Here is a 26,456-nt window from a genome sequence, read left to right as displayed (position 1 = left end):
ACGATGTAGCTTTTAAGGGAGGAAGGAGAAGATGAAGGCAGTAGAGGAGGTGTGAGCACGAGTCAGAGTTCAGGAGGGGTGGATGGGGGATCATGTGGATGAGAATATAGTGGAAAGTAGTGGTGGAGGAAAACTGGACCCTGCACTCTGTATGTAATGTGCCTGGACCCTGCACTCCAAAAGCCCTGTACTGTGCCTACCAGCTGCCACATCTATTCCCATGTTTCCCAATGACCCTTCCATAACCACCCCTTCCCCTAGTGATCACAGCCTTTTCCATACCAACTCTCCCACCTCACACTCAACTACCCTCACTAACCCCTCTATTCCCCCCCCCCCCCCCCCTCATCCAACTCACCAACAACCTTCTTGCTCCCAAATCACCCCCCACCTACTCTTCCTAGGCGATAAATATCGGTGAGTACTTGGGGAGAAAAAAAAAAAAAGTAATCGGTGCTATATATATATATATATATATATATATATATATATATAAATCCTGTCCTTCTGTCCTCTCCTACCAACGCTTGCTTAGACTACATCCATATACTGATTAAAACCTCCAGGACTGTCCCTTCACATAAAAAAACAAACACACTCCCACATTACCTTCCTCACCTTTCTGCTTCTCCCAACCGCTGATGACATATCCCCAAAACTTGGGCCTCAATCATCTGTCTTTGCATGATGCTCCCATCCCCCCACACCCTCTGGCAGCAACCGCAACCCACAGAACTTAAGTCTCTATTCCTCTTCTTTCCAAAACCAGCCTCCCCAAACTCACTGCCCTCCATGACCTCTATCACAAATTCCTAAAACCTACTTGCCATCACTGACACATGGCTTCATGAATCCGATACTACTTCTCCTGCTTCCTGCTCCCATGGTGGTCTTCTCTGGACTCACTCCCCCCAGACCAAGTGGACCTCACTCTCCTCTTTTGATGCACATAGTATTTGTCTATTTTCTCCTGTTTCTCCAAGAATAGCTGTAAATTTACCAGCCTCCTGGACCAGTATCAACCTTCCCGGGTGACTTCTCTGCCTGGCTACCCTACTTTCTCTCTTCTGAAATCCCCACTATCATTCCCAGCGACTTCAACATGTTAATGCCAATACTACTAGTACTTCTAAACTGCTCAGTCTAACCTCATCGCTTGACCTGAAGCAATGAATACAGGCTCCTACTCACTCCAATGGCAACACCCTTGACCTTGTATTCTATCTGTGCAACCTCTTCAGCAATCATCTCACCATTTAATAGGTTTCACTCTCTGCAGGTCTTCCACTTCCTCTCCTTACAACAGCCTAACTGTTACTCGTAGAAACCTTTGCCACCTCAATCCTCCTTCTACTGACCACCTCTATGACCAAATCTCACCCCTGTCCTGCCCCAACCTAGCCACTTTTGTGTACAGCAGCTCACTGTCATCCTCCCTAGACAAGCTCGCCCCCCCTCACTACATGCAGAATCAGGCTCCGACCACTACAACCCTGGCAGAGAGACACAAGATGTCTCAGAAAACGTAGCCACGCTCTTAAGCATCTGTGGTGTTAGACTAAGTCCCAGGAAGACTTCAACCAATATAAATCTGCCCTTCTAAAATACGAATCCTGTCTCCACACTGCCAAAAAGACCTATTTTATCAAGCTCATTAATACATTATCATCCAGTCCATGTTGACTCTGCTCTATCTTTAACACTCTACTCGGTCTTCCACTGCTCCCAAGCTCTAACTCACTCACTGCCAAGATCGCCAATCACTTAATAAATAAGATTGACACAATTCATGAGAAGATCTCCAATGTGCAGAAACCTCCCCACTCAATACCCAATGTCCACAAGTATAATCATTGCTTTCCTCATTCAATCCTGCGAGTATTAACGAGGTTGCTAAACTTTTTTCTAATGCCCACATAACAACCTGCCCTCTGGATCCTGCTCCCTCGCAAATGCTACATCATCCAGCGTACATGTTCAATCTTTCCCTCTCTTCTGGCATCTTCCCCAACTCTCTAAAACATGCGCCAGTCACCTCTATCCTTAAAAAGCCCTCACTGGACCCAAACAATCTTAACAACCTACACCCCCACCCCCCCCCCCCCCATCTGCTTACTCTCTTCCTCCAAACTCCTTGAAAGACAGGTCTACAACTAGCGACTATCTGACTATGAACAAACTTTTTGATCCACTTCAGCCTGGATTTTGCCCTCAACACTCCACAGAAACTGCTCTCCTTAAACTCAAAACACAACCTACTAACGGCTAAAACCAAAAGGACACTATTCTGTAGTACTGCTCCTGGACCTGTCTGCTGCCTTTGATACAGTGGATCACCCCCTCCCCCTCCTCAACAAACTCCACTCCTTTGGTCCCCATGACTGTACTCTTCGCTGGATTTCATTCTACCTATCCCACCACTCCTTCAGTGTCACTTACAACTCAACTTCCTCCTCTCCTCTTCCTTCCTCCGTCGGGGGTCCCCCAAGGATCTGCTCTTGGACCTCTCCTTTTCTCAATCTACACCTCCTCCCTGGGTTAGTTGATAGCCTCCTGTGGCTTTCAATATCTCTACGCAGATGACACCCAAATCTACCTCTTCCCCCCCCCTCTCCATCCGTTTCCTCACGCATCACCAACTTACTAACAGACATTTCAACCTGGTTGTCACATCACTTCCTCAAACTCAACCTATCCAAAACCAAACTCATATTTTCCCCCCACTTCTCCTGATTTCTCTCTCAAAATCAACGGCTCATCAACATGCCCCCAGCCCCCCACACCAAAGTCCTAGGTGTAATGCTCGACACTGAACTATCCTTTCAGCCCCACAGCCAAATTGATAGTCCAAAGCTCTGCAACATCTCCAAGATATGCCCCTTTCTAACCAATGTCAGCACAAAGCTTCTAATCCACTCCCTGGTCATCTCTCGCCTCAACTACTGCAACTCCCTCCTCATTGGCTTACCTCTAAATAGGCCATCCCTCCTTCAGTCCATCATGAACACTGATGCAAGGCTCAGCCACCTGACAAACCGCTCGGCATCTCCCACCCTTCTCTGTCAATCCCTCTATTGGCTGCCACTCAATCAACTAATTAAATTCAAGATACTAACAGTAACTTAAGAAGCCATCCACAACCTGGCCCCCAGCTACATCACCAACCTGGTCTCAAAAATACCAAATCGTCCTCTTCGCTCCTACCAAGACCATTTGCATTCTAGCTCCCTTGTCACCTCATCCCATGCTCACCTCCAGAACTTCTTCCTAGCTTCTCCCATCCTCTGGAATGCTCTAACCAAATCTGTCCGGCTATCTCCTACTTTCAGACTATCCCTGAAAACTCATCTCTTCAGAGAAGCCTATCTGGCCCCCACTTAACAACTGTACATTTATTTTCTCCATCAGCACATGTCCCACAGTTATTAATGCTTGTATCTCTTGACCCTCCCTCTTAGATTGTAAGCTCTAATGAGCAGGGCCCTCTGTTTGTAAAGCGCTGTGTTAAAGGTCAGCGCTATATAAATCATGTATAATATAACATGCGGTTCATAAAAGACAACCAAAGACTTTGCATGACCTTCAGGCATTTTGCCAACATAAATGGGCAGCTATACCACCTGCAAGAATTTGGGGCCTCAGACAACTATTACAAAAGACTGCATGCTGTCATTGATGCTAAAGGGGGTAATACACAGTATAAGGAACTTGGAGTCATTTCATTTGTTTACATGTTTTGTTTTATGATTGTGCTATTCTGTTTCAACCTACAGTAGAATATGAATCCCATAAGAAATAAAATAATCGGTTTTTGTCTGCTCATTTATGTTTTTGTAAAAAAAAAAAAAAAAAAAAAAGGTACATAATGTATATTACCCAAGGGTATGCAAACTTTCGAGCACAACTGTATATTGATCATTTAATTGGAAATGTATGCAAGAATGTTACAGGTTCCCAGAAATACAGGTGCCAAAACCAAAGAAAAACAGCACAAATCTCTTAACAGTGGGTTGTGCACTAGACATGCACCTGACTAGATTTAACTGTAGTTCTAGGTCCTCCAAACTGCCCTAAATCTGTGTAACTTTACTGTGTAACTACCAATTAAGAGAGACCACCAAAGATGCACAAACCACTTTATACCAATGATCAGACAAAACCTCACTGAGCAGATACACAAAATGTTCATAAAAATGGCATCATATAAAAACATTTCTATAGAAAAAAGGGGTTAGGTTTCTACAAGTACACAGCATAGACCAGCAAAAGAACATAAGCAACTTCTCAGAATCATAAAATATTTAATAAGGTATATTTTTAGGGGATATACTGTGTATAAAATTTGAGATCACAATAGGAAGCTAGTTTAGACCCTCTCCAAGCTAGAACTGTCACCCATTTGCAATGCTTTGCAGATTGTACTGCCACTGGTACAAGGCTCTACTGAAGCATACAAAATTTCAACTAAGAAAAAAAAAAAAAAAAAAGTAGCTTTCTGTATTGGAAAGACAAAAAATAAAAATCACATTGCTAGAGTGTATCGATTATCTCTAAGAGCAGAAAAAAAAAAAGCAAAAACACAGATTACATTACACTAATGTAGCAACAATGCATACATATTGTTCTCATTAGTTATATTAGTAGTCAGCTGGCTTAAGGTACAAAATATAAAAGCAGAGAGAAGCTCACAGTAATAAACTACAAATAAGCTTTGCAAAAAGAATAGAGGAGGAAATGAAAATAGTAAAAAAGGGAAAGGAACGAAATAAAAACTGGAGTTTGCAGTTCTGTAATCTAACACAACTCTTTGTATTTAAGTGCTGTCAGTGTATGTGGAGCCCTTCCTTCCTGAAAGGAGTCTACAAGCCTTTTTCCTGCAACACACTGTGGACCACCCTTGGCACTGGAGCAGAAAAATGTCATGAACCAGGAATGACTGAACATCCAGGAGGCTGTGCGTTGGTGAAGTTCAGGTGATCAATTACTTGCTCTCGCTGTCCTCATGTATTCTCTTCCTCTGTCTTGAGGTAGTTAATACAAGCCTGACTGTAGGTGTCATAGCCAGCATGTCAAGATGGGGTCCAAATCCATGGTCTTAAGAGACAGACTACCTTGGATGTTGTGACAGTCGAGAACAGAAGACATGAAGACATGAGGAAAGAACATTTCCCTCTGATTCGATGAAGGCGTTTCAATTCCGCGCTGCATGTTGGTCCAATATTCTTTTTTTGTGATTTATTGAATCTGTCTTTATTTATAAAAAGTCAAAAAGAAAAGTGCTGTGGGAGCAAATCACCGTCCTTTGCTGTAGCCAGGAAAAAACTGGTCAAGCAGTGTTTGCAGGACCTTGTTCGGAACCATAGTGTAAGTCTTTCCAAGGTCAAAGCGACATGCTGGACAGCTGTAGACCTCTGCTCGAAAGGAACGTTGCAAACAACTCTGAAATTAAGAAGTACAATTATTCAAAAATGGCTACATCACAGTCTTACTTTGTCAAGTTACTGATTCGTCACTGACAGCTACATATCAAAAAAAAAAAAAGACACTGTCACATGCCAATTCAGTTCACCATGTCTCCTGATAGCCCACCCCGAAAATAAGGTATTTATTTGTACCCACCCACACTCCATTGCCACCTCCCTGCAACAGGAGATCATCCTTCATAGGCTCTGGCCTGGGAGCTCATCTGGGCAGCAGCACATAAGCAATATCAGTACACTTACATACACTGCATTTGACGTTAAATACTAGGGTTATGGCAGCAGCTAGCTATATTTTTACGCAGTGGGCGATCTGCTTTACCATAAACGTGGTCCCAGCGCAGACATTATGTCCTTAGGGGACCAAGCGATATCAAGCGTCACTTCCATCCTTCGGCCTTAAAAGGGCCCATTTTTTTTTTTTGTAGAAAAAAAAAAAAAAACTTTTTTTATTGCATTTAAGTGTAAATGTGAGATCCGAGGTCTTTTTGACCCCAGATCTCACATTAAAGAGGCCATGTCCTGCTTATTTCTATTACAAGGGACATTCCTTGTAATAGGAATAAAAGTGATAAAAATAGGATTTTTTGTACTCACCGTAAAATCCTTTTCTCTAATACACTGACCGACACAGCTCCTCTCAGCCATTGGGTTGTTACGCCACCTTTAGGAGAAGACTAGGCATTACATGTTATGAAAAAACACAGAACTTTTAGTTCCGCCCAAGGGGCAGTCCCTTAGGTAACAACCCCCCAGCCTGCCATGCAGCCATGAGTATGTCAACAAGCAGTACAACGTGAAGAAAATTAGGAGGGGCGGGTGCTGTGTCAGTAGGTGAATTACAGAGAAAAGGATTTTATGGCGAGTACAAAAAAATCCTTTTTTCTCTTATATTCACCGACTGGCACAGCTCCTCTCTTAGCCATTGAGACGTCCCCAAGCAATGCCAAAACAAGGGGTGGAAAAACAGCATAAAAAACTTCATCCACCATGGCAAGTGGGAACTAGTATGAACTTTACCCACAAAACGATAGTGTATGGCAGGGATATGCAATTAGCGGACCTCCAACTGTTGCAGAACTACAAGTCCCATGATACATAGCAAGACCGACAGCCACAAGCATGATACCCAGAGGCATGATGGGACTTATAGTTTTGCAACAGCTGGAGATCCGCTAATTGCATATCCCTGGTGTATGGCAAAAACACCACAAAAAAACAGGGTGCTCCTCAGAGAGACCGTACCTTCAAACCGCACCAAAACTGTGGTAACAAATGCAACAGTGCATTAACTTAAAAAGGTACTGGGTTTTTAACCAGAAACCAGGAAAAAAGAAAAAAAAATTGCATATGCAATTGCAACTATACAGCCGCCTGCAAAACTTTGCAGCCAAAACAGGCATCAGCCGATGCACTGACATCTACCTTGTAGAACTTTGTAAAAGTGTGAACAGACGACCAGGTCGCCGCTTTACACACTTGAGCGACAGACGCATGATGTCGGAAGGCCCAAGACGTTCTGATTGCCCTTGTGGAGTGGGCCGTGACTGGAAAGGGGGGCACCTGCCCTTTCAAGGCATAGGCTTGCACTACAATCTGCCTGATCCCCCTGGAAATGGTGGCCGACGAGACCGCCATGCCTTTCTTTGGACCAGCCACCGAAACAAACAGTGAGTCTGACGTCTGTAAGGGAGCCGTGGCAGACAAATACACCCTCAGAGACTGAACCACATCCATGGAATGGAGGGCCACCTGCTTAGGATGTGTCGGCTCAGGGCACAGAGATGGTAACACAATGTCTCCATTGATGTGAAACGCAGAGACCACCTTCAGCAGAAAAGAAGGTTGCGGATGCAACACCACCTTATCCTTGTGGATAGCCAGATAGGGCGACTTACAGGACAAGGCCGCCAGTTCCGAAACCCTCCTGGTCGATGTGATGGCCACTAGAAAGATCACTTTCTGGGAAAGAGTCAACAGAGGGATCTCTCTGATATATTCAAAAGGTGTTTTTTGCAACGCTGACAAAACCAGGTTCAGATCCCACGGAGGTAATGGTGGACGCACCGGAGGAACAACATGCCGGACCCCTTGGACAAAAGTACTCACTAAAGAGTGAGATGCTATGGGTTGCTGAAAAAAAGACAGCCAAAGCTGTTATTTGTTCTTTAATGATGCTCAAGGCCAATTTCTGGTCTACTCCTCACTGAAGAAACAGCAGGATCCTTCATATAGAAAAGGAGTGCGGATGCCATCCTCTCCTCACACAGGGAGATGTAAGCCTTCCAGGTATGAGGATATATCTTCCGAGAAGAAGATTTCCATGCTCTCAACATAGTTGGGGTCACCGAGTCTGACAGACCCCGGTTCCTCAACACCTGGCTCTCAATTGCCATGCCGTTAAAGCCAGCGATGGTAAAGCAGGATGGAGAATCGGACCTTGAGACAGAAGGTCTTCTTGCAACGGCAGTCGCCAGCGGGCGTCTGCCCCCAGACGCACTAGGTCTGCGTACCAAGGATGCTGAGGCCAATCTGGGGCAATCAGTATTACTGGGATCCACTCGGCCTCCACTCTGCGAAGCAGATGGGGTAACAGTTTCAGTGGAGGAAAGGCATAGATCATCTGGTACTGATCCCACTGAGCCACCAGCGTGTCTGACAAGTCTGCACATGGATCTTTTGTCCTGGACACGAATCTCTGCACCTTACAATTGAGACGGGAGGCCAGAAGATCCATGTCTGGTGTGTCCACCGGAGGCAAGTAGCCTGAATACCTCTGGATGCAACTCCCATTCTCCTGGGTCCAGCACCTGGCGACTTAGATAGTCCACCTACCAGTTCTCCACTCTGGGGATGTAAATAGCCGACAGGGCCGGTACATGTCGCTCTGCCCACCTAAGTATGTGAGCGATCTCCAGTGCGGCGGCCGAGCTTCTTGTGCCTCCTTGGCAATTGACGTATGCCACAGCCGTGGCGTTGTCTGACTGGATCCTAATCGGACGCCCTCGCAGTCTCTTTGACCATGTGGAGAGACATAGCCTGATCGCTCTCAGTTCGAGCAGATTGATCTACAACTTGGATTCCTCCGCCAACCAGAGGCCCCGAGTCGACTGAACTCCCATTACTCCACCTCAGCCAGATAGACTGGCGTCCATTGTGATCACCGTCCATTTCAGAGGTAGGAATGACATCCCGGTCTGAAGTACCGTGGAACTCAGCCACCAGATCAGGGAATACCTGACTAACTGGCTCACCTGAATCTGTCGATCCAGGGACAAAGGAGATTTGTCACATTTTGTCAAAATCTCTATCTGCAGAACTCTGGTGTGGAACTGGGCATACGGTACTGCTTCGAAGGAGGCCGCCATGAGTCCCAGGACTCGCATGCAGAAGCGTAGCGACGACCACTTGCGGTTCATCAGCAGTTTTACTGCGGCTCAGAGTCTGCAGCTTGTCTGAAGGGAGAAAAACTCTTGCTTCCATGGAGTTCAGCAGCAAGCCTAGGTACACCAAACGCTGAGTCGGTACGATCACCGACTACTTTAGGTTCAACAGCCACCCAAATTCCTGCAGGGTCTGCATGGTGATCGCCACATCCTCCTCTAACTGAGGCGGAAGATGCTCTCAGGAGGAGATAGTTCTAGGTATCCCACGATCGTGATCCCGCGTTGCTGCAGAAACGACAAAACAGGAGCCAATACCTTGGTAAAGACTTGGGGGGGCTGATGTCAAACCAAAAGGGAGAGCCACAAACTGGTAGTGGGTTTCCCTGACTGCAAACCGCAGAAACTTTTGATGCCGGAGGCATATAGGTATGTGCAGGTACGCATCCTGGGTGTCTAAGGACGCCAAGGAGTCCCCTTGATGGAGTGCAGCGACTACTGAGCGAACCAATTCCATTCTGAACCTCTGTACTTTTACAAAGTAATTGATGGCTTTTAGATCCAAGATTGGACATACCCCTTCCTTCTTGGGAACTACAAATAAAAACTTTATAGCACCTTTGCGCCCACGCACCGCCTCCATCTGCCAACTGTGCATTCCGCAGGCGAACCGGTTGCAATTGCCTGGGTTTCGAGGGAAGAAACACCAGTTTCTGAAGCCATGCTGACCCTACCTTGTCTGCCACCTGAAGGGGACTTAGGACAGTAATGGTGCCACCCTCCTAAATGCTGGTGGCTGAAGGGCTCTTTCCCACAGGACTCACCACCCTGACTGGTTCTGCGCTGTCCAGCAAGTAGTGCCTGTGTTCTCTGTCAGCTCCCAGGTGCAGAGGAATTACAACTGTGTCATCCAAAGCTGCTGCTTATAGCGCTGAAACCGATCTGCAATGTGCCCAGGCTCAAAGAATGGACCCCAAGCGTCCAGCTTAAGGACATAAAACACTGAGAAAATGGCCGCCGGACTACAGGAAAGCATGCTGCACCTAGAGCCTGATGAAAAATGTGCTCAGGCTTCAAGAAAATGGCTGCCGGCGTCGAGTATAAAGGACAAAATCACAGGGAAAATGGCCGCCAGACACAGAGAGCATGCTGTTCCTTGCCCTCACCTAAGATGGCCGCTGAACACTGAAAACCATGAGGGACAGTGACACAAAATGGCGGTGATCAGTGCTGCAGGGATTACAGACACAGCCTCAGACAGACACCCCCAGGGAGAGAAAAAAAACGCAGGGCACAGCCAGCCAGCGCAGCCCCCGCCCAGGTGAGAGCCCCTGTACATGACACGCACACACCGCCATGCAGCATCCCCCACAGGGAGGGGGGGATGGAAGGTAGGGACAGGGAGAGAAGAGAGGGAGGTGAGGGACCCCTGAATCAACCTCCCAGGGAATGCCCAGCTGCTCAGCCCCACCGAGGCAGGGAGAACTGTACTTACCAGTCCTGAAGAGCTGGGAGACATTCCATCAGAGACCCACTCTCCAATCAGTACGGGGTGGCGGCTGGCCTCTGCACACTGATGCAGATATCAGTAGCCCGGTCATATGTGCACCCCGGAGCATAAAAGCTCACGACCACCTCTGGAGCGGAGGTATGTCATGGCCGGCCTAGCGCGTAGCTCTGACCTGCACACGCTCGCTGGCCAGGCTGGGGAGACTACAAGGATAAAAAGGTATTCAGCCTGTCACCCAGCCGGCTGTTGAAAGCAGATCACAGGATCTTTCATCTTGCACAAAAAGCAAGGCTTCGCAGAAAAAACACAGACCGATGGGCCCGTCAGGGTTTCTAGGTCCTTCTCCTTCACTAGGCAAAATAAAACTGATGGCTGCATGACAGACTGGGGGGGTTGTTATCTAAGGGACCCCCCTTGGGCGGAACTAAAAGTTCTGTGTTTTTTCATAACATGTAATACCTAGTCTTCTCCTAAAGGTGGCGGAACAACCCAATGGCTAAGAGAGGAGCTGTGTCAGTCTGTGACTATAAGAGAAAAAATGATTTTCTTTTTAAAGCGCCCGTCTCTCAAAGCTCACACGCAAGTCGCACCCACATATGTAAACAGTATTCAAACCCCATATGTGAGGTATTGCCGCGATCGTTCGAGCAAGAGCAATAATTCTAGTACTAACTCTCCTTTAAATTTAAACTGGTAACCTGTAGAAATTTTTAAAGCATCGCCTATGGAGATTTTTTTAAGTACCGTAGTTTTTCACCATTCCATGAGTGTGCAATTTTAGAGCATTACATGTTAGGGATCAATTTACTCGGCGTAACATCATCTTTCTCATTATACAAAACTGGGCTAACTTCATGGGTTTCTTGAGTAAAAAAAAAAAAATAATTGTGTTTGCAAGACTGCTACACAAATACGGTGTGATAAAGTATTGTAATGTTCTCCATTTAATTCTCTAGGGTCTCTTCCAAAAAAAATTAAAAATTATATAATATTTGGTGGTTCTAAGTAATTTTCTAGCAAAAACTATTGATTTTAACTCGTAAAAAAATTGTCAGAAATGGGCTTGGTCCTTGCATGGTTAATTTAACAAGCTGCCTCGCAGGGCCTAGGTCCAAGTGCATTTACAATAGAAAATGGCCTCAGAAAGCCAAAGATGATGCTGCATGGCGCCACGACACCATGAGCTAAGAAAATACAATATTATACAAAATAATCTCAACTACCCCCCTCCCTGTTTCAGACTAAACCTATCTGAGAGGTCCTGCTCTGCAAGACCCTGGTGACCTAGTCCGGGCCCCAAAAGGTGCAAGATTGTCAGATTAATTTCATGTCATAAGTGTTTGGAGGCTAGGACATCAATTTCTACTTAGTAACCCTGTTACCACTGAACATTGCCCTCTTTTTGCCAGGTACCTTTTTCTTCAAGTTCTAAACTATGGTGCAGTCATCTTTCTGTCCTGTCTCTCTTTATTCCAAAGTAGAGAGCATGGGGCAATATAGTGACAGTTGCATTGTGCGCTATGAGAATAGAGGACACATCAGGGAGGGGCCAGTATGCAGAAGGTTAGACCCTTCAAGAATGGTTGAGGTAGCCAATATCATACTGGGTACTTTTACTTACCAGTTTTGACCTAGACTAAACTTCAATGATAGAATTCGTTCTTTCAAACTACTACATTTAGGACAAGATACAATAAACAGATTCCATTTACCTGTACATGAAGTTGCACAACTAAAAGAATAAAGCAGAACTGAAGATTATACATGCACAATTTTAAGTGGTTTACTCACCTTGCACACATTGTGGAGGCAGGCAGTTGTAACTGGCTGGTAAACCAACTCCTGGCAGCACACACACATAAAAGTTTGCTCAACATTTTTCAGAAATTTCTAAAAATAAAAATAAATACAATTTAAGACATCTTAATTAGAAAAAAAAAATGTGTATAGAGTGTAAATGTTACTTATGTCCATGTTCTGATAGCTTAAAGCTGAACTCCAGGTAAACCACTAAACACACAGTACAAATACATAAAGGTATATAGAAAATATTTAAATCTAGGGGCCGTCTGGAGGGCATGTAAAGTCAGCACCCAGTCCCACCAACGTCAGTGGAATCCCCATCTGCATCTAAAGCATCTGGAATCCCCATCTGAGCTAAAATTAGCCACAGGAAAGAAAAGACCAAAATAGCTCTCATGACTTTTGCTTCACACGCGTCGGCCCTTCTTCCAAAATGGGGGCACATTGTATTTATAGGATCGCCCAACACAAAAACACAGCTAGTTACAGAGCAGGCATATATGGTTTTCCCTTCCCGAACCCAGAGCCTCCATATGACGATAGGCCCTCAATCTGATGCTATGTCACTGATCACACTGGAAGCATGACAGTACATGGGCAGATCTACTCTGTACACAGTAAAGAGAGTCCGGGGATCCCATCACATAGGGTGGCTGTGCCTGGTGCTGAGAGGCAGGCTGTCATGTAGAACCTCTCCCTCCTGGTTGTTTGCCGTGGGGAGACATTGGCTTCGAGACACTAAGCATGTTTACAGATGGAACTTCTGACTTCACTGGCTTCACTGACTGCAAGCTGGTGTATAAGAAATTACCCTTCCCAAACAGGATATTGTGCTATAAACTTGTAGATACACAAGAGAACCAGAACCTTCACCAAGTGGGTTTGATAATAAAGTTTCCAGTGCCTCCACCCAGAATAGAGCCTCTGTAAACAGAGGAGACTCCCTTCCTTGGAAATTACCCAGTAATCTAATGGTAAATGGAAACTCTCTGGGTGGGAGGTAGAGCAGTCAAACCGAGTCATTGACCCGGATGAAAGAATGTCTAGCTTCACCACTGCATACCAGTCAAAATCAGTGTTAATTTTGATATCACATTTTGATTTAATTTTAGTCATAGTCTTGACTATAATGCCATTTTAGTTTTAGTCAATTTTAGTCACCTGAATGGTTTTGGTGGTATTTTAGTTGACTAAAATCTCCAGTACATTTTAGTCAACTAAAACCTAATGGGTTTAGTTAAATTGTAATGCATTATTTAAAGCATTTCTCTAGAATTGCCAAACTCATTATATACTTCTGGAGTAAAGATCTAACATGTTACTTATGGTATTAAAGGGGTTGTAAAACCCTTGAGGATTTTCACCTTAATGCATTCTATGCATTAAGTTAAAAAAAAGAAAAAAAAAAAAATTTCTAGTGCAGCAGTCCCCCAGAGGCCCCCTTTTACTTACTTGAACCTGATCGTTCCATCGCCAGGGTCAAGCAGAGAAGTTCCAGCCACTGTCTTGGGCCCTCGTTGGCTGTATTAATAGCAGCGCGAGCTATGGCTCCCGCTGATGTCAAAGCCAGCGAAACAGCAGCTGGGGGGCGGGTCGAGTCCTGCTGTCTGTGTCAATGGACGCAGCAGCAGGTCTTGCGAGTGCGCCCGCACTAGTGCCCCCAGGGAATGCGGGTCACTGTTGGGGCATGCGAGAAGAGGAGCAGCATCACTGGGGGACCCCAGAAGAGGAGGATTGGGTCCCCTCTGTGCAAAAACCTTGCACAGATGCAGCAAGTATGACATGTTTGTTATTTAAAAAAAAAACTTTACAACCCCTTTAAGGTTTGGACATACACTACAGACACAGATTTAACTGTTGTGATATATAACGTCTTTATAAATAAAACCAAGTTTCATTAACACATATATTGCTTTTTGACAAACTGAAGTGCAACACTAAATATAAAAAAAAAAAATGCAATAAACTATTGCCTGTTTATTTTCTACTAAATGGTAAAGCTTTATTATAAAAGATGAGCAGCTTTTTAATGTAATTTACTTGTGTCCCAGAGTTCAGCTTACTATAATCAAGAAACTGTAGCTTCATTAACACCACTTACAGGGCCCTCCTTAATGGAAGACAGAACCTCGTCCCACAGCTTCTGGTTTTGAGAGTCCTCTTTAATAAGCCAATCCTGCTGTTCTGTTAGTTGAAATGTTTCTCCACCCTTCTTCTCCTTCACCTCCTCCTCCTCCTCTTCCTCCTCCTCCTCCTCTTCCTCCTCCTTTTCCTCCTCCGACAGCTTCACAGACTTAGATGGCAAGGTGTCCTCATTTTTCTCATCTGAAATCATTTTCAACATAAGATGATTGAAAATAAATATACAGTAAAACGATAAATACAACAGAGCAGACATACAAAGCTTGAAGCAGGAAGACCTAATGCATCCTTGGAAAGTGTAAGCTTCATTAGTAAACAATGCCCTCTACTGGTCAGAACCAGCTCTGATCCCAGTTTGAAAATATATGTCAAACCGGGATTAAAAGCAAAAGTAGAGCCAAAGCTCGTTTAGCTGTACTTATCTTATGGATCACAGGAGTGCAGTTCGGTCTGCACTCCTGTGACCCGACTTAAGCCTACTCTCTGCTACACATACACACACATTTCTCTTTTAAAATGTTACTAAACCCAGGACCCGGCATTCATTATATCTGGTCTCCCACAGTAAACAGAACATGGAAATGCAATAGTTTTAGTAAATAAAAACTGCTAAATACCCATTCTCATCACCGGTATATAGCAGTCTTGTGATCTGGTTATAGCTTGCAGGAGGACTTTTTATACTGCACTGGCTGTCCCATTAGGATCCAGGACTCCTGAACCTGTCTGGACAGTGCTGATCACATGCACTCTCCCAAGAAAACAAAAAACCTGTCTCGCAATATACACCAAACTGAGCACGTGCAGCCTGACTACAAAGGCTTTCAACTATCCGGAACGGTTTCGGAGTCAGTGGAAGAAGTAGGATCTCTGCATACAGGAACAAACAGTCTTTTTACACAATGCGAGGAGTAACCCCTTTGGTTCCACAGTGAGTATAACAAGCATGCTTTACTGCATCTACAAATCGATTTTTACTGTTGTGGGTTTTGGCTGGTTTCACATGGGTGTTCTGTTTTTTTTGTTTAGTTCAGTCACTTTTTTTGTAAAAAAAAAAAAAAAAAAAAAAAAAAAAAAGGTCAAAAGCAGATATGGATACCAATTTTTACATAATTTTACAGCTAAATGTAAAAAAATGAATAAATAAAAAATGACGGGGGGGGGGGGGGGGGGGGGTCTGTGGATCAATGGGTTTGTAATGTGGCGGGGGGACTGAGGACACCGATATAAGAACTTGTTCATACTTGTGCAGAGATGTATATTTTTCTGCACTAGAAAACACAGGTCTCTGCAAGGGCAATAGAAAACAATTGTTTTCTATATGTCCTGTTCAAACTGCAACAGTGCCCCTGAGAACTGAGCAGTGCGAAATGCATACCGTGTGCCTTTTTCAGCGATGATTGGAGCGCATATGCGGGCTCTATGTACAGTCTGTTTCTATGCACCGCAACTGAACTTCGGTGCATAAAAATTAATTAAATGTAATTTTGACATTTCAATAATGTAGAAAGAAAAAAAAAAAAAAAAGGACAAAGTGCAATGTATATAAATGTGCACTGTCACCCCAGTTCCTGGACCTCACACTAAGAGGTGTCCACACAGTAGAACCTTGCATTTTAGCATATAGACCAAGAAGTTTGGGCCCTAAATGTAGGAGGGCTGATGACACTAGGACCTTCGCTGGAAGAAAATTTTACTCACTGAGCCCCCGTTCATTTTATTTAGTACCCCTGACTTAGGTGATATTCCCATATCCTCTGTCTCAAAACAAGGCACCCACTTCCTCCTCACTTTAAAAACTGTGGGCTTAGATGTGCAAATTATTCCTAACTTGCATACAGCTGTTCTGAGTGTGTTATCATACGATGTCTATTTTCATATCCAAATTTGTGACCCTATTTTTATACACAACTATTCTTCATGCTTTAAATATATTCTATATCAGAATTCCACAATTATGGCTATTGGGAGCGAAAATCTGATTGTTCAAAGATTGCGATCTATTTATATTTCTTAGCTCAGAATATATGGAAGATGTTGGGCAGCACACAATGGTGTAGTGGTTAGCACTCTCGCCTAGCAGTAACAAGGTTTGAATCCTAACAACGACACTACCTGCCTGGAGTTTGCATGTTCTCCCTGTGCCTGCATGGGTCCTCTCCGGGTACTCTGGTTTCTTCCCACACTCCAAAGACATGCTGCTGATCTAAAATTGGCCCTAGTATGTGAATGTGAGTTAGGGACCTTAGATTGTAAGCTCCTTGAGGGTAGGGGCCGATGTGAATGTACAGTGTATGTAAAGCGCTGAGTAAATTGACGGCGCTATACAAGTACCCAAAATAAAATAAAAAAAATAGAAAAAATAAAAAAAAAGTATTTCGCAGTGCGATATGCAACCTCGATTTAAATTAGTTCATTACCTTTTTTTATTACTTTATAATTGTACATTTTGCTTTTATGTATACAGCATTTGGCTTCCTAAGGCCTCATGCACACTGCAGCTTAAAAAGCTGCTTTTACAGGCATTTGAGATTTATTTTTCTGCCTCTAAACTCCCCTCTAAGTTAGCCTATGTGCCCATGCACACTATAGGCATTTTGGGGAATTTACAGGCAAAAAACCCCCAAAAACTCATCACTTGTGCATTCAGGATAGGAGATTTTGAGCATAAAAAAACCCTCAAAACTGTTTTAACACACGTTAATGCTGGGTGTGTTCCTGCATTTATGTGCATTAATGCACATGCAAAGTGCAGATTTTTACAGTGTTTTTGCTGCTAAACTCCTGTAGGAGAAGAGAGCTTCAATAGCATACCGTGTGCACGAGGCCGTATTGTGACGCTTTTGCTTCACATGGAAGCAAATGCAATTTTTCATTTCGCACATTTGTTCTGTGCACGGACTTTGTGCCCAATGTTTGGACGTTGTCGGTGCTCTGTATGGATTTCTTTTTAGTAGTCCCTTATGCGTTCCAGCATGCCAGAATATCCACTTTTGAAAGCCGGTATGCATTTTAGTGTACACAATGGCCTGACAAATGATATTAAAGGCACATTGCCTTTTTAGATTTCTCTTCTTATGGATCATCATAACCTTCCGGGATCATGACATGATGGGGCGAGTGGCTTCTTGGACAATGTTTCACCCACACATTAACGTGCACTCATTCAGAATTTGTCTTGTCATGCATGTCCTTTATTACACACATATGTACACTCTTTTTACGGATTTGTGAATTTTTCTGATCGCTGCTCTAAAGTATATCAGTTGGTTTTAGGTTATGCTGCTTCTGTGCATTTTGATGGTTTATAGGTTTTGATGTAATTGTTTTCTGTACTTCCGTTTTGAGGTGGGCCTCCCCCCCATACAAAAGGTATGTTTGTGAGTATATTTCTTAGGCATTTTATACAATAAATTGTATCAGAGGTAAAGCACGAGCTTGGTGCACCCTTTTTATTCTCTCATTTAGCTTGAAAGATTCCACTGATCTGAATTTGGCTACTGACAATTTTGAAATCAGATTGGCTGTGCGTGGCTCTGTCAGCACAACTACATCATTCATAGGAATCTGTCAATTAAAATATGAACCCCTTCTGCCACCACAGCAAAGGGACTCCTAGTACTCAATGGCACACTATGTGGTGGCAACGTCACCACACCTGTAGTCCTCTGACACAGCCCTAGAAACAAAGGTCTGTACCCTACAGCTGCAGAAAGTCCTCAAGAGCCAGAGCATTGCACCAACAATCCATAAATCACAGTTGCAATACTTTCCAGTCTCCTATGTAGAAATAAACGCATGCACATTTTATTTTAAATATGGGTACATTCATGTTGGTTTTTTTATGCAAAATGTAGACGTAACCTTTACAGACATAGATTTAGTCCTCCTAATATCCAAAGTACATGACTGGGATAAACTACTTTATATACTACACATGTGGATCTCCATAGAAATACACAAATTAACTGGAAGAGATATACTGAACAAATTCATGAAAGAAAACGAAGACAATTATTAAACAGTAATCTAAAATAAAAAGCAGCTTTAATAATTATTACAGAATTATCAGGACAGTTTTTTCAGAAAACATACCATCTTCAATAGGCCTTTTCTGGTTTCCGTTGCTTTGGGTGCCACTATATTTGGCATTGCTACGGGTGCCATGGCTGTGCTCTGGGGTACTTGGCTTACTCTGGCTCCGGGAACTCTGATTCGATGAACTGGCTGGACTACTGGGTTCAGACTTTGTAGGCGGTTTCTTTACTTTTTTCTCTTTGTTAGCCATGGCTTCCAAATATCCCTCTGGAAACTATAGTAAATGCCATAAAAATTCAATATTTTATAAATTTACCATAATCGTAAAGGGCATCTAACCACTCACACAAAATCTGTATAAAAATTACCTGCTCCTGTATGGGATTAGCACTTTAGCCTAAACTATATAGCTTTAGAATGAAACATTTTTGGCAGGCCAGCTCCTTTGCAACAAATGGGTCTTACCTGTAAACAATGTTTCTTCTGAATGTGTATTGAGCTGCATACAGTATTTCACAAAAGTGAGTACACCACTCACATTTCTGTAAATATTTTAATATATCTTCATGTGACAACACTGAAGGAATTACACTTTGCTACACTGTAAATTAGTGAGTGTACAGCTTGTATAAGTGTAAATTTGCTGTCCCCTCAAAACAACAAGACACAGCCATTAATGTCTAAACCAACGGCAACAAAAGTGGGTATACCCGAGTGAAAAAGTTCTAATTGGGCCAAAAGTGTCAATATTGTGTGTGGCCACCATTATTTTCCAGCACTGCCTTAACTCTCTTGGGCATGGAGTTCACCAGAGTGTCACAGGTTGCCGCTGAAGTCCTCTTCCACTCCTCCATGACAACACGGAGTTGATGGATGGTTAGAGACCTTGCGATCCTCCACCTTCCGTTTGAGGATGCCCCACAAATGCTCAATAGGATTTTGGTCTGGAGACATGCTTGGCCAGTCCATTTAACTTTACCCTCAGCTTCTCTACCAAGGCAGTGGTCATTTTGTAGGTGTGTTTGGGGTCATTATGTTGGAACATCGCCCTATTGCCCAGTCTCCGATCATGCTCTGCTTCAGTATGTCACAGTACATGTTTGCATTAATAGTTCCCTCAATGAACTGTAGTGCCCCAGTGTCAGCAGCACTCACACAGCCCTAGACCATGACTCTCTCACCACCATGCTTGACTTTAAACAAGACACACTTGTTTTTGTACTTCTCACCTGGTTGCCACCACACACATTTGACACCATCTGAACGAAAAAAGTTTATGTTTATGTCATCAGACCACAGGACATGGTTCCAGTAATTCATGTCCTTAGTCCGATTGTCTTCAGCAAATGGTTTGTGGGCTTTCTTGTGCATCATCTTTAGAAGAGGCTTACTTCTGGGATGATATTCATGCAGACCAATTTGATGCAGTGTGCAGCATATAGGCTGAGCACTGACAAGCCCCCACCCCTTCAATCTCTGCAGCAATGCTGGTAGCACTCATACATCTATTTCCCAAAGACAACCTCTGATTTTGACGCTGAGCACATGCACTCAACTTCTTTGGTCAACCATGGCAAGGCCTGTTCTGAGTGGAACCCATTAAACTGCTGTATGGTCTTTACCACGGTGTTGCAGCTCAGTTTCAGGGTCTCGGCAGTCTTCTTGTAGCCGAGGCCATCTTTATGTAAAGCAACAATTCTTTTTTTTAGATCCTCGCAGAGTTCTTTGCCAAGAGGTGCTATGTTGAATTTCCAGTGACCAGTATGAGAGAGTGAGAGTGAACACTAAATTTAAACACACCTGCTCTCCATTCACACCTGAGACCTTGTAACAACAAGGCACATGACACCGGGGAGGGAAAATGGCTAATTGGGCCCAATATGGACATTTTCACTTAGGAGTGTACTATTGCTAGCGGTTTAGACATTAATGGCTGTGTTGAGTTATTTTGAGGAGATAGCGAATTTACACTGTTACACAAGCTGTACACTCGCTACTTTACATTGCAGTAAAGTGTAATTTCTTCAGTTTTGTCACATGAAAAGATATAAAAAACAATATTTACAAAAATGTGAGGGGTGTACTCATTTTTGTGAGATACTGTATGTGCATCTCTGTATACATTCTCAGCTCAGTAATACTATATGTTAGTGGTCATCAACTCTGTCCTCAGGACCCACTAATAGGCCAGGTTTGCAAGATAACTGAAATACATCACAGGTGATATCCTTTGCTGCTCATTGACAGCAGTATTCTAGTCTACATCTCCCCAAGGTATTACATAAAACCTGGCCTGTTAATGGGTCCTGAGGTCAGGGTTGATGACCACTGCTATAGGTCATATATTTATTAAATAAAGCTGTAAGTGAATTACATAGCTGGGACTTGTTAGTGTGTTTTGCAGCCCAGTGTGTTTATTAAACCGAAAGACTAATTCACAATGTGTCTCTGGTGTCACCTGTAAAGTCAGTCCAAGTTTTTTTGAGCGTTCTATGCCTTCCGCAGTCCATGGGGCAGGCTCTACATCATCCCTCCGCAATAGGTATCTCCACACTAGGAATCCACACTTGCCTATTTCAGGCCAGTATTTTACCACCTGTGCAACAAAAGGTCAGGCAGTATTCATAGTGTTTTTTCATAACAAATAGATTCGGAAATAGAAAATGCGCAATTCAAATTAACGTATGCAAATAATTCTGCTCCCTTTGCTTAACTTTGTTATGACAACTCAGTACTGTAGTACATTCAATAAACAGCCAAATACCTATCACCTGCAAAGCATTTTATAAATATAAAACCAAAAGCAAAATCAACAATCTGATTAGGTGTTACGTTTTTAAACTGTTATTAATGAAAAGTTTACTTTTATACTGCCAACACAAATAATCCCTTCAGACATAATCAGTCAATTTAAAGAAAACAATGGATGCATTTCAGGTTAAATTAATTCTGGGAACAGGGAAGTAGACACATTTAAGCAGCAATTCTCATGGGGTTGAAGACCTTGTAAATGCCATCATATCTGTTGCCATCTTCAGGGGCATATTTGCTGATTCTACGCCCTTTTGAGCTTCGGACTACGCGGACAGGCTTTCCAGCTCTCCAATTCTTAGACTCGGCTCCATCTTTATCATTCAGGGCCGCATCACAATTTAGGGCCAGGGCCCTAGAAGGGGATGCAAGAACATGAGAGCACAATAAATGTTCTGCATTATGAACTGCTTAATCAATCAAGTAACCATCATGGTGTTAAAATAGCACCAGAAAGGGTAAAGTATTCCTTTGTAATAAATCAAAAAAAAAAAATTTTTTAAATACCATATAATTGCATAATGTAGTTCTTACCAAACCCTAATCATGTTAGGAACTTGTTCATGAAGAAATATGGCATTTATTTTAGGAATTAATTCTAAATAAATTTATTACAAAACAGGTCATAATAGTCTCTCTAATAGGTGCACATTTATAGATAGCTCTTGTAGATAGTGAGAGAGTCTAATAGGTGCACATTTATAGATAGCGCTTCTATATAGTGATGGAAAGCTCTTGCCACCAAGGTTAATGTATGTAGCATTTAGTAATAAAAGTAATGGCTCATACACACGATCCGAAAATCGGACGAGAGATGGTCATTTTTTTTTTTTGCATGCTAGTCGCATATCGAAAATGGTGAGGTTACTAAAGTTCTGAAAATTCTCATACGACAGAATAAAAAAAATGGAAGTGATGTAATGTGTTTCAGTGTATTTGTATTGTATTTTTGGACGACAACTGTACTGCATAAATCGTAAATTGTACGATCTGTTATCAGACGAAAAAACGATTTGTGCAGGTCCGATCAGATAATAATCGGATGAACTGTCGCAATCGGCTCTTGAACGCTCCGTACAAACAATCGGATGATCATGCGATTGCTTCAAAAGGGGTATTTTTCATCCGATTTCCAGATTGTATGGGCCATAGCATAAGTTTTTAAATAGATGGTAATGTATACACACTTGTAATTTTTGATCAATTAAAAAAAGGAGAATATGTAAAAAATACATTGAATGATCTTTACGATCTCCTGTTTAACTTAACCAAAAAAAAAATGTTTGTGCTGTAAGACCTAAGACATACAGATAATAGACCCATAAATGCTACATTTAATGTTCTGATATATGAAGGAAAATGAATCACCACAGTGACTATTAAAAGGAAAAACCCAAAGTACAGAAAACCACATTGGACTATCACAAACATAAAAACCTCAGTGGGCAAAATCTATTGAAAAACAAACCCATTGGTATCTTCTGCTTCTCTTGGCTGCAAGCTCCACGGGTATAGGATTTCTGGCATCTAGTAATGTTATATTATACTGTGTCTTAATAAAGAACTTAAAAAAAAAAAAAAAAAAAAAAGGAAGAAAACAACTTGTTTTGTATTTCTAGGCTAAAGCACACAAATAGTCCTGTGACGGACAGCACGATGCCCGATTCTTAGACGTGCACTGGTATGTGCATGACAAATCCCATAAATTTTTGTGAGAACAGACAAGCCTGCAATTTATTTTAGCAAATACAATTTGCACTGCTATGCCCAGAGGTACAACCCAGTGTCTGGGAACATCTAAGGCAGTAACATGTTACACCCTGAACACGAGTGTAACATGTTATAAAAGGTGAACTTACCCTTTAACCAACACACCCGGGCACCCCCATCCTCCGACAGCAGCCACAATCCACACAATCTGGTTTCTATTCCTCTTCTTCCCAGAGCCAGCCTCTTTTCCTTTGCCCTTTGGCATGCCCACTCTGTCTGTAACAAATTCAACTGTCCATAGCCTTTTTAACCACTTAAGGACCAAGCCTCTTTCTGAGTTTACAAGTTAAAAACAGTAATTTTTTTTTTTTGCTAGAAGATTACGTAGAACCCCCAAACACACACATATACATACATACATACATACATCTAATTTTTTTTCTAACACCCTAGAAAATAAAATGGTGGTCGTTGCAATACTTTGCTTGTAAGACCACTGGGAAAATACGGTGGGACACACGTTTTTTGAGCAGCCCAGACCCCCGCTGACCGTCCTGGCTCACCTCCCCCCCAAGTGCCCCCAGTAGCAAGCCTCTTGCTATGGAGGCACTTAAGCAGGTCTGTGGCCAATCCGTGCTCCTGTAAGCCAACAACGACCACTCACACAGCAGAGCTTTGCCCTGTCCTACGTTCTCTCTTCATTGGCTCGGTGCTGTGTGAGCAGAGAGAGAGAGACCCAGGAGAGCCGCTAGCTATCATGCACATCACTGGTTCGAGATGTGACTTAAATATACGGGGGGGGGGGGGGGATGCCGAACTGCACCTAGGTGGTTTTTACCTTAATGCATAGAATGCATTAAGGTAAAGAAACATTCTGCCTTTAGAACCACTTTAACCTGCTTCCCATTACTGAAACCTGGCTTCTCCTAAAAGTCAATTGACAGCCAAGGCCAATGGTCACTATACTGGACACCTTCCAGTGTCACAACTTTACCTCCTCCTCTCCCATTTCATCTTCTGTAGGAGTCCCCCAAGGTTCTGTCTTTGGATATCTTAGTCACCATCTACACTTTCTCCCTGGGTCAGCTGATAACTCTCCACAGCTTCCAACACTACCCAAATCTATCGTTCCATCCCCAACGCTGTATCCTGGCCTAGGCCGACAAGTATTAGTGTAGCTCCAGTCTTATGGGGCAGACTGGGCCGAGAGGCAAATTAGTCTAGCGCCCCCATAAAGTGGATGAGAGTGGCCGGCATTCAGCAACTGTTGGGGGGGCACTTCTAATTTTGACTGTCCTATCATCCTGGACTACAAACCTTCCTCACTGTGCTATATTTTTTCTGCTGCACCATTGGCACGCTTACATCTTCTTGGTCCTCTCCATTAAATTATGAGAAATTTGTGCTTAAAGTAGAACTATAGGCAACACTTTTTTTTTTTCGTTTTGGATAGCGTAAGGGAGAGATTTAACCTATCAGTTTATTTTTTACCATCCCTAACCCACTGCAGAGATTTCTCTTCACTTCCTGCCCCATAGCCAAACAAGAAGTGAGAGGAAATCTATGCAAATTAAGGGAATCCATTGCCCCCCGGCCCTCAGAACTAGTGTTCCCACTCGAAAATTTCAGGGAGGTTTTTAAACAGCAAGGGGTGGGTCATATTTAAATTAGAGGGTGCACGAGTTTAGTCAGGCCAAGGGCAGCACAAAACCTAAATACACTACTGTCTACCCCTCATCTCACCCCTCCACAAGCACCACTAGTTTACTAGCAGACATATCAATATGGATGGTACACCAATTCTTCAAAATTCAATCTATCCAAAACAGAGGTCAAAATATTTCCTCCTCCATTTGCCCCTTCCCCTGATTTCACTGTTGAGATTAAGGACACAACCCCGTTCCAGGTTATAATGTGTTACCCCTTGACTCTTGGGTCTTCTTTTGGCCCCACAGCCATTCGCTATCGGAATAATGCCACCTCAACTTCTGCAACATCTCCAAAATACATACCTTCTTAACCAATGACACCACAAAGCTTCTAATTCCCACCCTGTTATCTCTCGCCTCGACTACTGCAACTCCCTCCTCATTGGCTTACTTTCACATAGGCTCCCCCCCCCCCCCCCCCCCACTTCAGTCCATCATGAATGCTGCTGCCAAACTCAACCACCTTACCAACTGTCCCCTCTGTTGATCACGCCATTTGCTTCTAATCACCCAATGAATAAAATTCAAAATACTAACTTGCATCGCCATCCAATACTCTACTCCTGGGTCTCTCTCTCCATTGGCTCACACTGCAGTAAACCAATCAGGAGAGAACGTGGGATAGGGCAAAGCTGGGGGGGGGGGGCAAAAAGTAGAGGATCTGGGTTGCTCTGAGTAGGCAAGTATAACATGTTTGTTTTTTGTTTTTCCACTACCTTTTCTTAAAATATGAAACCGTTCTCTCTGGTCCTCACAAGGCCTCCTTGCTCTTTAGCTCCTTTGTCCTCATCCCATGCTTGCCTCCAGGACTTTTCCAGAGGATGCAAGAGGCTCTGTAGCTTTCTACCCCAATCAGTCCGACTAGCTCCTTCTCCATCCACCTTTAGGTGATCTCTAAAAAAAACTCTTCAGAAAAGCCTATCCTGCTTTTAACTGATAAACTGTACTTTTACTTTCTTCATCAGCTCATCCTTGCATCCTTTTGCATTTTACCATTGTATTTGTTTAGTATATTAAAAAGAGAATTGTAAATTTCCACCCTCTCCCAGGTATGCGAATACAGTTTAGCGTGCCAAAAAACAAAAATTTGTGCAACATCCCTACTACAAAATAAAAATGTTGACAGGCCGTAATAGCCACAGGGGCAGAGAAGCTGAACGTAAGAGATTCATAGTAAATTTTTTTTTTTTAATGAGGACTCATTTATGTTCAAAAAGTGGGTAGATTTATTCACTAAATCTGCACATTTCTTTTCCATGGAAGGAACTAACCTGTTCATATGAGTCAAAGTCTGATCAAATGAATGTTCTCCAATCCTTTTGTTTCCAGAAAGATCCCGACCACCACTGCCAGTGTATGTGAACTCATCACCACGGTCCTATGAAAGGAAATTGGAGTTTCAGTGGATCTGCTAAGTTTAATTGGGTCTCTGATTAGCAGTCTAGGTTGGGCAATCATCCAAGTGCTAATTGTTAAGAACAGAAACCATGTTACACCTTTCTGAATCAAATATATTCAGCAAATTCTGATTGATGGCTACTCTGAATTACTACACCTAAAGCAGATCCCCATGTATGATCTTGATTGCACATTTACATTTGACCAGCTTGGAGCCATCTCCCATCTCCACATTAACCAGGGTGGGTGTCACTCATGGGACACTGCAAGGAGTTGGAAAAGGTGGAGAGAAGGGACAGTGATCTTGTGGTCTCTGCATGTGTAAAAAACAAAACAAAAACGCATTTTGTGATTGGAGACAGTGCTCAGCAAGTGACCCTTTGTGATTAGTGTTTAGTGGGGATGACCGCTAAAGCATAGGACCCAAAAGATCACTGCTATCACTGTAGCAGCGCTGACCATTTATAGAGAT

The 26,456-nt window shown here is 43.1% G+C and overlaps 1 protein-coding gene across 1 annotated transcript in view; it reads right to left on the bottom strand.

The window, feature by feature from the left end:
* Positions 1–4,119: 4,119 nt before the first annotated feature.
* The window catches only part of UHRF2 (ubiquitin like with PHD and ring finger domains 2), a 143,670-nt gene continuing 121,333 nt past the window's right edge, over positions 4,120–26,456 (bottom strand). The window contains exons 10-16 of the mRNA XM_077475054.1: positions 25,858–25,964; positions 21,360–21,522; positions 20,815–20,952; positions 18,414–18,630; positions 14,278–14,501; positions 12,165–12,263; positions 4,120–5,439 (exon numbers count right to left, since the gene is read on the bottom strand). Coding sequence (XP_077331180.1) covers positions 5,293–5,439; positions 12,165–12,263; positions 14,278–14,501; positions 18,414–18,630; positions 20,815–20,952; positions 21,360–21,522; positions 25,858–25,964 — 1,095 coding nt within the window. The 3' untranslated portion in view covers positions 4,120–5,292. The remainder of the gene's footprint in view (positions 5,440–12,164; positions 12,264–14,277; positions 14,502–18,413; positions 18,631–20,814; positions 20,953–21,359; positions 21,523–25,857; positions 25,965–26,456) is intronic.

This window comes from Lithobates pipiens, unplaced genomic scaffold (genome assembly GCF_037356315.1).
Source record: "Lithobates pipiens isolate NorthernLeopardFrog02 unplaced genomic scaffold, aLitPip1_a1.2 Scaffold_13, whole genome shotgun sequence".
In the NCBI taxonomy this organism is placed as follows: Eukaryota; Metazoa; Chordata; class Amphibia; order Anura; family Ranidae; genus Lithobates; species Lithobates pipiens.
The sequence above is the reverse complement of the archived record's forward strand: the minus strand, read 5'-3'. Positions and strand labels throughout refer to the sequence as shown.